Below are 13,922 nucleotides of genomic sequence, written 5' to 3' on the forward strand. Positions count from 1 at the left end.
CATCTCTAATTCCTCTCACATCAATTTATATTCCTCCTTGCTTTTTCAATGCATTCCCTCCCGGCTCCAGCCAAACCAGAAATGCCAATTAAGTTGTAATTACATTAAACCTCGAGAAAACACTGATTAAACCTCCTTAAAATTTATACTCAAGCATTCCACAAAATAATTTGGGCCGGAAGAAACAAGTAACAGATAAAAGTGATACCTTGGGAAAAAACAGTTTGAATTACACCTCTTGAATGCAAATTTTGTGCACAAAACACAGCACTGTTTCAACGGCATCCCGTCTTTAACTCGCAGACTGCTGCTAACCTCTCAGCTCTACACCCGATTTACCAAAACTCTTACTCACACCTTAAGTTCACGCAGTAAAACAAACTGTACTAAATGAAACTATACAATATTTCAATGTGTGTCCCGTGACATATCTTCGCTGCCCAAGATGGTTAGAGCCAAGCTCCTGGCTCACGCCACCATTCCAGACACTTTTCTCATCTTAAAGGAGGGTACTGGGGAGAGGCAAAGTTGCTGGTCTACACTAGCGATAGTTGGAGTTTTGGCCTGTTGGGCTGGGGTTCCACAATCTCCATGTGAATAAACACCGTCTGCAGAACGCTGTATGAAATACTACCGTCCATTTTTCTAATCTTCTGTTGTTGCTCATCTACATACCATTCTCCGCCCCCCTTCTCACCCCTTGGGGTCAAGTACACCGGCCCTTCTATGCCGTACCTGCAAGGGATCAAAAAAGAAAGAGTTCACTAATACAAACCATCTCCATAAGTTCATCTTAACACCTGAGTCCATTCCAGAATATTTCAGTCAAGCACGAGAACAGGTAACCGCAAGTTCTATTGAAAACACCCTTAAAATATTTGCACACATCTGCCCAACATGCATAAAGAATTAATAGAACTACTTATGAGGTTAGAAAATGTACTTGGGCACAAATACGAAAAATCCGTTGGATCTTATTCTGACTATTCTTGCCTCTGTGTCTGTCGGCCTACATGAACAAAATGCATTATTATTAAAAAGAAAGACATAGGGAGAGGGGAAGGAGGAGAGAGACAGAGGCAGACAGATAATGGTTCGTACCGCTTTTTGAAAAAAATGACAGTATGGAGCTCCACTGAGGCCCGACTTGCCATCTGGGCATTCCTGTGCCGATAATTTAAATCTGTAGCAGAAATAAGTGAAGCAACATTGTTAGAGTAACATGTACATAACATAAATAAAGTTGAGAATGCACCGATATGAATATAAAATGATTTAATCGTGGCTTAGAAAAGCAATAGGAAAGAAATATTTTCATTAGAGCAAACCATACAGGAGCACATAAGCAATCTTGAACTATAAACCGATTGGCTGAACAATGTTTGGCTCCTTAAAAGCATGATAATTTGATGTGTCGATGTGCAAGTTGGCACTGAAACTAGTAAATGGAAAATGAAAAATTTGGACACACGCAACATGTTATCAGCTTGTCTTGTGGGGTAAGGAGCCAAGCAGTATTATTGTAATATTATTTATTAATATGCGACATCCAACAACATGGGTAATATTAAGATTCGATCATTTATTGCACTACATAAAAAAAGTCCAAAGGGGAAAGTGGTTCCATACTGTCAGCAATGCTTGTGAGTCGGGGTCCATCTTGGAATATAGTTGGAAGCTTGTATATCCCCAAAGATGCAGCAAGCAACCTGTGTGTTATGACATCTGCCAGGAAAGAAAGTTATTACCGAGTCAAACAACAATAATTTCATCACCAAGAACTGCATGGCTAAAACTGACACTGACCTGCATATCTCCTAATAGGAGAGGTGAAATGAGTGTATAGAGATGCTGCAAGCCCATAGTGAAGATATTCTGGAGGGCTAAGATCCCCACTACAGAAGTAAACAGCCTAGATTGCAAATACAGGGTAAATCAATAAATTTAGAAAGGTGTCCTTCAAAGTAATTTCAACTTCTTTTAACCATTCAAGTTAAATTACCTGGGTCATGCATCTTGTAGCCAAAATCCGAATCAGCTTGTTGAAGTACGGATCATCACCCTGAAAAAGATTTAATTTTGCTTTTATTAAAGAGAAAATTAAATAATTAGGCAAAAGTTTACATAACTTGGGAAAACCATCAGTCTCATACTAATAACATATCTAAAAAATACATACCACAGCAGAGTCAAGTGAATCAGCTAGTGCCTTTGATGATGAGACATCCAAGTTCAGACCAATAGCTGCAGCTGTACGCAACAATGGTTCAAGCATCTCTCTGGTAGGAGAAGGATGCCGCCTGCAGAAAACACAACATTAAATGACCAAAAAAAGGTCTGGGTGGCAGAGTGTCAAGGCAGCTATGCACCATCAGGCCACAGCTACAAATATTTTAAGAAAAAAAAATACATCGATACATAACCCTATGTTTGGATGAGGAAATTTAAGATTACTAAGGAAAATCAAAATCATGGAATTTGAAATTATGAAATTTAATTTCCTACAAGTTGTGAAGTTTCTTGTTTGACTATAATGAAATTTACATCCAAACTGAGGGTAAGAGAACTACACTACACCAGAAATTGACACATTCCAACTCAACCAACCTAAATTGATCGCTCTGCCACTTTATAGCCTTAATTTTAAGCAAAAGACAACCAGAACATTGTTCCAGGAAATAACATGAGACCATGAAATTATTGAAGAAAAATCCATCAACTTACCTCAATAGTGAACATAGAGGAAAATGTTTAAGAATTTTCTCAGCAACTGAAACATTAGCGGCAAGCATAAACTCCTCCACCATTTGATTTGCTTCACGAATCTGGTACATACCTGCAGAAACAACTCATGCAGTGATTTTAGACAGGTTTTCTCTCAAATGGATACATGAATGTCAGATTAGTCACTTCTCTCCTTCTGAATAAATGTTTTAACAAAAATGAAAAACCCAACAGATAACAGAAATACCATAAGAATAAATCACTGCGCAAGAAAATAAGCAGATCATGTTTTAAACTTTTAATGAAGTCCACCCAGGTGCTGAGAACTTCACCAACCCAAAATACCAAACATAAGAAGAATATGATATATGCATCACCAACTCTAAAATGAATAGCATGCCTACACGATTGTACAGCAGCACAAAGCAATCAATTTCATGAAATAAGGTAATTATTTATAGTGGACTAAGCAACGGCACAACTGATCTTGTCAGTGCAATTAGAATTAAAGTTCAAAATTTAGAGTCAGATTACCATCAATCAAAATTTAATATGTTGAACAAGAAAGCTTGCCATTCAAACAACATACCGATATCAAGAGGATCATGAGTCTCTGTGTCAATTTCAAATTTGACTTCAGCAGATGCAAGAGTTAAGGCTCCTCTCTCAATACGCCTTGCCCTCATTATCTGTAGAAAAGCACAATGTTCCGAGAATCAAAGAAGCCAAGAAGGTGAGATGACATATTATAACCGTTTAACTAATGAATTTACAACCAACAAAGAGCTCACATGTGCATACCTTTGCTAAAGAGTTCATGTTTCTTAAATCTGTAGTTAATGGATCCAACAACCGACTGCGGTAATATAAAAGCAATAAAAAAACTTTGTTATAGAAACTCAAGCTAAAAGAAACTTCTATAGTGGCCACAGGAAAGGGATCAACCCTGAAGGGACCAAGTTACAAAATCCCATGCCGTGAACAGATTAAATCATTGGTGCAGGTTTAAAATTCATCCTAGAATTCATTTCTCTTTTCATTCACTAAGCGGTATAGCAACAAAACTAGACACTTGCACACTTCTCACTATCCAGGATTCAGAAGAGGCTCAACCCAACACATTACGAGTTAGCCATTCAGGCTATTTATTTATCAGAACATTCCCAGCCCAGATGGGCACATTCTGCAGAGACTCCCATCCCGTACAACTTGATCTGTTTTAAGTGTTTAGATCGACTCACTTCTATTATATTCATCATACAATCACATATATTGAATTTACGTATCACGGACATGTCATATCACTGCAAAATATGATTCCTAGAGAAGTATTGAACAATATTGGCATTTTTATAGCATGTACATTCAATATATAGATCGAAACGTAACAGGTGGATGCAAGTCTAAGTGAAGCAACACAATGTTCATGTAGCAATAACATACCAGGTACAAACTGTAACTAGAAAACTTTACAAAGATATAAAACGTTATGATGACTAATAATGATAAGAGTATCCTGTGAACACAAATGGTAAAGTCCCAAGGAATTTATCAAGAAGGAAGGTAACTTAGTTGAAGTACAAGTGTACCTATCATCCATCCTTGCTTGAGCTTCAATGTAAGATAATGCTGCACATGATTTAATCACACTTTTGGTGTATCCTGTAGAAATGATCTCAGCTTCAGCTGTCATTTCCTGAAATTCAGGTAAACACTTAAATACCATTTCAAAAAGGAAAGAACATACTCGGACGTAGGTTAGTCCTATCCTATGTATCAGTCGAATATAATATGGTATGGTATCTCTATAAGACTATAACAGATGCATGTGTGGTGTGTGTGCATGGATGTGGATAAAGAAAAAGTACTTGTCTTATCATGACTAGCTAGTGAGAGAGCATATACCCAAATAACAGAAAAAGCTAGCCTTTCCACATCAGCTCGAAGAGAACATATATCTGCATACGAAGAATTATATAATTAAATCACAGAAAATTCAATCATATCATATAGGATACAACACTCATTAAAGAAATTCTTAAAATTAAAAGTCACCTTCCGTCAAAGGTTTTGGAAGCATGTCAATGCGCCGTTCAACAAGGTAGACCGATGTGCCTCTTTGTGAAGCCTCATCATCAAGAGGAGTTCCCGAGTGTACAAAATTTGTTACATCAGCAATATCTAGTCGAAGTCATTAAAGATACAGCTCGTACTTGTTGTGTACTCAATTTATACTCAAAATAATATTTGCTTGGAACATTATAGAGGTGACAGAATAAGGCATGTATAACAAAGATTTTGAGTTACAATTAACGGAAAGCTCATCATCTAAAGAATCCTAGAGACACATAAAAGTAACAACAATACAATGAAGTATCCTCCTAATGCAAAATGAGAAAATCTTGAATGCACCAAACAGAAGTAGGAAGCAGAGAAAGCAGCGGGCAAGACTGGACTAAAGCATTAGTAATATATTCTGAAAAATATAAACAACTCAATTTTTATCTTCTAAACTTTCAGAATACGTATCTTCTTTCAGACTTGTGTTCTCCCTTGACAGTTGACACACATATACATGCACATGCTTTATTCATACTGCACGGATCAACCTTAAATTTCAGTTAGACACCCATCGCCAATAATGAATATATTGTCACAAGGTTAAGGATACGGACTCCAACTTCGTAATTTCCATTTGGCAGAGCTGTACAGTGCAATGCATCATCAATATCCTTGCATCCTGCAGAAACAAGAAGCAAGGTGGAAAAAAATTACACCACAGAAAACAGCATAAATAATAAGAAAGCAGGAAGAGGGGGAACAACAAACACAAAAAGATTTAATCTATGGGTCATATACCAGGAGGATCAACACTAAAGACACGCAATTGTCGCAAATCCTGTCTAATAGGATTTGCCAAATCTTCAGAAGACACAAACCATGGTAGCGGTGGCAAGCATGCAAGAACTTGAGAAGAAAAAGGTCTTGTATTTATATCATTCTCAATCAAGACCACCTGCAACATCCAAAGAGCTAAATTAGTGTCACTGCCATCTAAACTTCAATTGATTGGATGTTCAAATAGCGCGCAATGTCTTTAGCCTTTGTTTCTTTTGGAAAAAAAAAATTAGAAATACTAACACAATAGGAAACTAAAAGATAGATGTTCAAACAAACAAATGCAAACAACTGAACCCCTTCCAACGTACCTCAGTCTCAGTATCTTTATCACCTATTACTCCTATGGTTCGTACATAATGGCCAGAAGGATACCGAGACAAATGGTCCCATGAATCAACTGCCACAATAATTCTCTTATCCATCAGATTCTCAAGCTGTCGAGTTTGAATTCGAATCTTTGGAATCCTTCGATCTTTTGAGACAAATAAAGCATGGGCAATACCACCACCACCCGCAGGCTTAGCCATGGGCTCCAAAGATCCACAATAACTGCATGAATATCAATTTATATCAGAAAACAGAGCCAACTAGAAAAGAAATTCACAATAAACATCTCTGCAAGTGCAAATTAAGTGTGAGAAATGAGAATCTACAAACATCCGGGTAGGGTGGGATGTTAATATAGCACAACAATCACTTGCATACCCACAGACAACTGAAAGGTATCGCATTTTTTACTACCTACTTAAATGAAGAAACATCTTTCAGCCAAATAATAACTAAATAAGATACCACTTATGTCAGCAAGACAAAAATGCTTCATAAAACCTATGAAGTCGACTTACGAATGCCAATTCCGCTTTATAATACCAACAACACGGCCAGATGGTCGATTTTGGACAGGTTCTGTTACTCCAGCAGAGCCTTGGGCAGCTATAGTCCTAGGAGCATCATCAGCACTGCCTGGAACCAGATGAACATCTTCTTCCTCATCCTCTGCAAGGTAGTACAAAATATACCAATTACGAGAATTAAACGAGAAGAAAAAATGCCTGAGGGGGAGAGAGAGAGAGAGAGAGAGGGAGAGAGAGAAGAGATGTTTTTCAGCTTTCTACCTGAAAAAAGTAACTACAAATTAATTTATAACTAAGACCTAAAGCTACCTAAAAACATCAATTCAGACTTATAGTTACCAACCAAGCCTGACCTTCATAAAATTACATTATATGCATACATATCGTTAATTATTTATTACATACCTTCATCTGCTAAAGCTAGAGACTTCTCCTCATGCCATTGATCTTGCGGCAGAAGCTCAACTGCCACTATATCACCATCAAAAGCCCTATTCATATTTGTACGTCCATATATTATAATTTCATCACCAATGCTCTCACTTCCAACATATGCTTCAAAGGGGTTGTAACGATTAACTCGAAGTTTTCCTTGATGGTATATGCCACGATGCAAGCCAGAAGTAATTTCAGACATGGGCTTATGCTGAAAGAGAAGATAGAAAGAAACTGGTAAGAACAACATTTGTTTCATAAAACTTATAACACCACCTAAACGCATGAATGCATAGCCAGTTGCAATACCTCTGAGTAGATGACTTTCCTTTTTGATGGTCTCAAATCTTCAGTGTCCTCCATCTTTACATCTTCGGATGCAGGCTGCACGAGAAGGTCGAGCAATTCTGGCCTACTTAATGACCTCACATATGATTCAACTGAAGACAAGACAATAATTTCCAAGAAAGTAATTCCATTAAATTTCTGTCAGGATGATGTAAAACTGAAAATAAAAACATTCAAATTATGTGGATACTAAACTTGAAGGGAAGGTCTAGAACATCAGAAATGCTGTCAAAATACTAGGATAGCAAACATAAACAGACCTGTCTCTGCAGAAATTCCCTCTTCAATAGCCTTCCTCTTATTCTCTTTATCATTGGTTATAAGTAAAACCTTAGCTGAACCAGCAAGATGAGTTTGATACCATTGAGCAGCTACCCGAATTGCTGAACAACAATTTATCGAGTGAGAAAAGATACATACCACACAACAAACCAAATTCCATAACAAGCAAGTGGATACTTGTATTCAAGTATTGCAAATAACATAGACACAAAAAATGAAGAAGAACTATACAAAAAGCATATCATGAAGAATAAGGTTTCATAATAACGACATGAGCAAACCTCTATCATTTCGATCATTTTTGCTTTCTCCGCTCATGTCTGTAACATAAGTATCCCTGAACATAGCACCAGTCAACAAAAATCAAAATAGGCGCCTAAAATCGACAATATCAAAATCAACCTATCTACAATGAACAAATGTACGCATTTTAACATAAATAAGTAGAATTTTCATTTAGGGGTAGAACATACTTGTGGTGTTCGTTTGAAAAGACGAAAAATTTCCTCAAAGAATTGCTGCACAGAGCTCTAACTCTATTGTAAACAGACAAGTTCCTGTTTTTAACCTCTTCCAACACAATCGAAAGCACAACCACATCGTCTATTGCCGGATTTTCAATCAAATCAATCTGCAAACCAACACAGCTCGAAATCATTCGTTCATTCATTCGCAATTAGAAAACAAATTAATAACGAAAAAAAAATGAACTGTAAGAAATTCTAACCTGATGAAGGACGACATTGGTATCGAAGATGAGAATGGTGGAAGCGGTAGGGCTCAATCGAGCTCCGGACGTATCGCAAACTTTGCATACCGGAGCTCCACAGTAAATATCGTGCCGGAGATAGTGCTCTCTCACGACCTGAAAATCGAAGCACAACGAAATCAAAAACCCTACTTGGCTTAAACCCTAAATTGGAAAAACAGCAGCGCAAAGAGGAAGGGTTAGGGTTTTTGGGGACCTTGGTGATTTTGCCGCCTCTGGTTCTCTTGACGAATGACTTGTTCTGCAACATGTTTCGGCCTCCCTGATACGTGCGACGGCGTCGTTTTCGGTTGCTAGTGAAGTGGCGAGTGAACTGGAATGGGACTGCCGCGAGAGAGATATACGAGCGGCGGCTTCGAGTGGTTTTACTTCTACATCCTCCGGTTTGACCGTTACGGCGTAGGGCAACGAACTAGTTCACACTTTAGCTAAATTGATTTAAAATTTAATTTAATTGCTGAGCAGATCAAAATAACGCACTGCCATTCTAAAAATTTTATTCTACATTTTTTTATAAATGTATTTTTATTTCTAATTATAAAAAATTTGGAGTGCAAAATGAAATTTTTTTTAATACTAATAACAATTCCCTTAAAATATGGACGTTATCTATTGATTTTCATGATGAAAACTTTATCATTTGAACCATTGAGATTTAAAGATTAATCATTTCGACTACTTTTTTAAGTATCGAGATTTTAAAATTGATCATTCCAACTAATTTTTTTGAAGTGTTTAGTATTTTTTTATATATTGATTTTCATGATGAAAACTTTATCATTTGAACCATTGAGATTTAAAGATTAATCATTTCGACTACTTTTTTAAGTATCGGGATTTTAAAATTGATCATTCCAACTAATTTTTTTTTGAAGTGTTTAGTATTTTTCTTATATCTCTCTCGCTTGTATCTTATATTTTATCCATCCAAGCGATATTGAAAGGATTTAAATGCATGACCTCAAAAATGCTTATAACCACACTAACAAATCTTTGACTCTCTAGTCTAGCACCTTAAGTTAAATCGTAAATTACGTCATTGTTATCGTGAATTTGATATAAATATAGTACTTGAAAGTATTTTAAAGAGGTACTTTGAGTTAGTGTGGTCTCTTATTTTTACCTTCTACTATGGAACTCCGAGACAAGACTCATTCCTTCGCGAAGGATTCGATTTCAAATTTGCAAGTCGGTTCGGTGACTTCCGCTGGAAGTGATAGAGTTGTTGAGAAGAAGAATGCTTTGGCAAGTATTTCAAAAGCAATGCAGATTAACGCTTGTGATAATGTATTTTTTTGAGCAAATTGTAGCTATGGTTTCTTAACTTTAATTTAATTGGAACAATGGTTCCTCAACTAAAAATTCATTACCATTGGTCCCTCAACTTATCAAAACGTGTAGTTATGGTCTATCAACTAAAAATTCATTACAATTGATCCTTCAACTTTAATTCAACTGGAGAAATTGTCCCTTAACTTTAACCCAATTGTAACAATTGTCCTTTCAACATAACTCGTTTTGACAAAAAATTTGACGTAGTTGATGAAAATGACCATAATTACACACTTTGATGAGTTGAGGGACCCTAATTATATAAATGGTTATTCCAACATAACTTGTTTTGACAAAATTTTGATGAAATTGATGAAAAAGACTATAGCTACACATTTTGATAAGTTGAGAGACCAATGGTAATGAATTTTTAGTTGAAGGACCATTGCTCCAATTTGATTAAACTTGAAAGACCATTGCTACAATTTACTTTTTTTTTTTGTATACGTGACATGGCCACGTGTTGTACATGTTTACTAAGTTTTCTAATATTTTATATGCTTTATCACTAGGGCCCGCCCAGGTCCAGTGCGGGTATGGCGATCGTCTGGGGCCTAAAAAATTAGAGGCACCAAAATGATTAGTGTGACATATTTATATGAATTTTCATAAGAGTATAAATTTATAAATTTTGGTTTAATGATAAGGAAATTTAACTAGAACATGTGATTTTGTTGTTTGAAATTAATGAGGAGGTCTTATGTTCAAAACATCATGTGTTCTTATTTAAATTCCAAATTTTACAAAATTCTTTTTATAACAGTTTAAATTTATAAAATTTGGCTAAATGATTAGAAGTTTAATTATTATCAATGATTTTTGTATTTAAAATTAACGAGAGGTTCTAAGTTCAAAATGCTATGTGCATGTTTATGTTTTTCAATTTTTACAAATTTTTGTTTGGTTGTTACTTTATTTTTAATTACTAGCTAGTAACTGGGTTGTGTTGTAGGTCTATTTGATTGAACGATTTAGGGTTTAGAGATAGAGGGGGGCCGACCACTATTAGAGAGAAGAGAGATTGATTTAATTGTGAGGTGTATTTGATTCACTCCATTGTGCCTTTATTTATATTAGTAGGAAGGGTAAAACCTTTTCCTTTAGGATTACAACATTTAATAGGTAATCTAATCCTAATAGGAATATAAGATACATTCCTAGGTTCCCTAGGATTTACACAATCATATTCCTATTATAAATATGACTGCAACACCCCCCTTGAGTGTGTAAATACTCAACAAATCATCGCATCAGATCTTCAGCAGATAAAATAGAATAGTTGATGAAGTTATTGGCACAACGGGTGATCGCAAGTCTCAAATTTACTTTGAAGTATGCATTTGCAAAAACTCACAAAAACCTTATGGTAAAACCCAAGATAGGCAAAAATCCATAAACTAAGGAGAAAAGTAAGAAAATATGCATAATGTCTAAAACACTCGTCAAACTAGACGAAGGTAGGGAACTCATCAGAGTATGATCATCTAGGATGGGTGTCTCATTAAAACCTCGTTAGGTAGCAAAAACCCAGTGGGAAAAATGCTCTTAATTGCAGGAAAAAGAGTACATTAAGATCATGTGAGTATGCTTCTAGATACTCCCCATGAGTTAGACATAACTTCTAAATAAGAGAACTACAAGCGATTCAACTAAGATAATTTACGCATACCGATTCCTTGGACGAGCTTCTGAAATGTAGACTTCGGCAATGACTTGGTAAAGAGATCGGCTAGGTTGTCGTGGGAACGGATTTACTTGACTTCAATGTTTTGATACTGCTGCTGCTGGTGTGAGTAAAAGAACTTCGACGTTATGTGTTTGGTGTTGTCTCCCTTGATGTATCCTTTTTTCAGCTGCTCGATACATGCTGCATTGTCTTCAAAGATCGTCGTAGGAAGGTCAACGACTGATGTAAGACCACTAGTGCTTCGAATATGTTCCATAACTTCTCTCAGCCAAAAGCACTCACGTGATACTTCATGTAGGGCGAGAATCTCAGCATGGTTAGACGAAGTCGCAACTAGCGTTTGCTTGGTAGACCTCCAAGATATAATGGTGTCTCTAACGGTAAATATATAACCAGTTTGAGAACGTGCTCTATGTAGGTCAGATAGATATCCAGCATCTGCATAACCAACAAGGCGAGAATCAATCCAAGGGCCATAGGGGGCGGCAACACTTGGAGATTTGCGGGTATAAAACAAACCCAAATCCGTAGTACCTTTGAGATAGTGGAAAATATCTTTTAACACCATTCCAGTGCTTACGTGTGGGCACATTGCTGTATCTAGCCAATAAATTCACAGTGAATGAGATGTCGGGTCTAGTGCACTGAGCCAAATATAATAAAGCCCTAATTGCACTAAGGTAAGGAACTTCAGGTTCCAAAATCTCATCTTCATCCTCCTTTGGACGGAAGGGATCTCGTTTAGCATCTAAAGTCCGAACGACCATGGGTGTACTCGAAAGCTTCGCTTTATCCTCATTAAAACGCCACAACACCTTTTGGGTGTAGTTCAATTGATGTACTAGGATTACATCCGAACAATGCTCGATCTTTAGGCCGAGACAATATCGAGTTTTCCCAAGATCCTTCATCTTAAATTCCGATTTCAAGTGTGTAGCAATTTCCTCAAGCTCCGCAGGAGTCCCAATGAGGTTCATGTCATCAATATAAACTGTAACGATTGCAAATCCGGAATGTGACTTGTTTATTAACACGCATGGGCATAGTTCGCTGTTCACATAACCCTGACTTGTCAAATATTCACTTAGATTATTATACCACATTCGCCCAGATTGTTTTAATTCGTAAAGTGACCTCCTCAACCTAATTGAAAGAGTGTTTCGTGGTCTAGAACTATTTGAGCCAGTTAATGGAAGTCCTTTTGGAACTTTCATATAAATTTTTGTATCTAGATCCCCATAGAGATATGCGGTTACCACGTCCATAAGCTGCATATTCAGTTTTTCAGAAACTATCAAACTGATTAGGTAGCGGAACGTTATAACATCCATTACAGGGGAATACGTCTCCTCGTAATCAATCTCTGGGTGCTGAGAAAAGCCTTACGCTACGAGGCGTTGTATCGCACTATTTCATTATTCTCATTACACTTCCTCACGAAAACGCACTTGAAGGCAACAACCTTCACGCGTGGTGGTGTAGGAACGATAGGTCCAAATACCTTACGTTTCGTGAGCGAATCGAGTTCGACCTGGATTGCTTGTTTCCAGTTTGATCAATCGGTTCTACGTCAACATTCATCGATAGAATGTGGTTCAATGTCATCGCTAAGCATGATGTCAGTAGCTACTGAGTACGAGAATGCATCGTCGATGATCATCTCATTCATATTCCAAACCTCATCCAATACTATGTAGTGGACCAAAATCTCAAGATTCTTGGGAGGTTGGCATGTTTCATCTGAAGCATCATCGTAATCTAGAATAACCTCATACGTTGGAACGGATGAGTGAACGATGGTAGGATTCAAACTAGGGTCACTAGTTGGTGATATTTTTCTCTTCCGAGGTTGTGAATCATTTGAACCAAGGGGTCTGCCATGCTTCAGGGACGGAGCAGATGATTAGTTAGCCACCAATGTACCTTGGCGCGTGGAAGGTGCGGCCTCCCCATCTTCGGGGACGGTCCAGCCTTCTCAGGTGGGTTTTTGACGTACGCGGGGTACATCTATCCTTTGTAGGTGTGTTTGCAGCGGGTATTTGTGATCTTGTCACCTTTGCAAGATCATTAAAAGTATCCGGCATGCTTTGAGCAATGCTCTGAATATCTATAATTCGAAGCACCTTAGTTTTAGACTTGGTAGTGCAGGGATCTAAATGAGACATAGTGGGAACATACCACGACAATTCGCAGCGTTCTACGGGAACGTTAGCGTGCTTATCTCCCACTAATGACGGGAAGACTATCTCATTAAAGTGACAATCCGCAAAACGTGTGGTAAAGAGATCTCCTGTCAAGGGTTCTAAGTAGCGAACAATTGATGGTAAATCATAATCGACATAGATTCCCATTTTTCTTTGAGGACCCATTTTGGTACGTAGCGGCGCCGCTATTGGCACATAAATGACACACCCAAACACTTGTAAATGCGAGACATCAGGCTCGTATCCAGTGACTAACTGTAATGGTGAATGTGGTTTGGTAGCGGTGGGCCTCAGGTAGACCAACATAGTTGCGTGCAATATTGCATAGCCCCAGGTAGATACCGGCAGTTTGGTTCTCATAACCAAAGTCCGAGCTATTAATTGAA

The 13,922-nt window shown here is 37.4% G+C and overlaps 2 protein-coding genes across 2 annotated transcripts; both read right to left on the bottom strand.

Moving 5' to 3' along the window:
- Positions 1 to 189: 189 nt before the first annotated feature.
- On the bottom strand, positions 190 to 8,757 carry LOC103400977 (exosome complex exonuclease RRP44 homolog A). Its single transcript, XM_008339673.4, has 24 exons — positions 8,510 to 8,757; positions 8,272 to 8,409; positions 8,018 to 8,175; positions 7,826 to 7,881; positions 7,523 to 7,645; positions 7,224 to 7,354; positions 6,885 to 7,125; positions 6,471 to 6,621; positions 5,934 to 6,174; positions 5,584 to 5,740; positions 5,396 to 5,464; positions 4,780 to 4,905; positions 4,630 to 4,682; positions 4,314 to 4,420; positions 3,526 to 3,580; positions 3,314 to 3,413; positions 2,725 to 2,836; positions 2,180 to 2,300; positions 2,003 to 2,062; positions 1,807 to 1,912; positions 1,630 to 1,725; positions 1,102 to 1,183; positions 944 to 1,009; positions 190 to 735 (listed from the first exon to the last, which is right to left on the bottom strand). The coding sequence occupies exons 1-24, from the start codon at positions 8,561 to 8,563 to the stop codon at positions 537 to 539; spliced, it is 2,802 nt and encodes a 933-aa protein (XP_008337895.3). The 5' UTR covers positions 8,564 to 8,757; the 3' UTR covers positions 190 to 536.
- A 2,639-nt stretch (positions 8,758 to 11,396) lies between these two features.
- LOC139191744 (secreted RxLR effector protein 161-like) lies at positions 11,397 to 12,099 on the bottom strand. The gene is made up of 2 exons (XM_070812749.1): positions 11,913 to 12,099; positions 11,397 to 11,770 (listed from the first exon to the last, which is right to left on the bottom strand). The coding sequence occupies exons 1-2, from the start codon at positions 12,097 to 12,099 to the stop codon at positions 11,397 to 11,399; spliced, it is 561 nt and encodes a 186-aa protein (XP_070668850.1).
- Positions 12,100 to 13,922: the final 1,823 nt, after the last annotated feature.

Source organism: Malus domestica, chromosome 15 (assembly GCF_042453785.1).
Source record: "Malus domestica chromosome 15, GDT2T_hap1".
Lineage (NCBI taxonomy): Eukaryota > Viridiplantae > Streptophyta > Magnoliopsida > Rosales > Rosaceae > Malus > Malus domestica.

Coding starts and splice junctions, on each gene's coding strand:
- LOC103400977 (XM_008339673.4), bottom strand. CDS start 8,563: ATGTTGCAGAACAAGTCATTCGTCAAGAGAACCAGAGGCGGCAAAATC. Junction 4,906..5,395: donor AAATTACGAAGTTGGAGTCC/GTATCCTTAACC, acceptor GACTTCGACTAG/ATATTGCTGATGTAACAAAT. Junction 1,010..1,101: donor GTCATTTTTTTCAAAAAGCG/GTACGAACCATT, acceptor TTGTTCATGTAG/GCCGACAGACACAGAGGCAA.
- LOC139191744 (XM_070812749.1), bottom strand. CDS start 12,099: ATGGTCGTTCGGACTTTAGATGCTAAACGAGATCCCTTCCGTCCAAAG. Junction 11,771..11,912: donor ATACAGCAATGTGCCCACAC/GTAAGCACTGGA, acceptor TTGGTTATGCAG/ATGCTGGATATCTATCTGAC.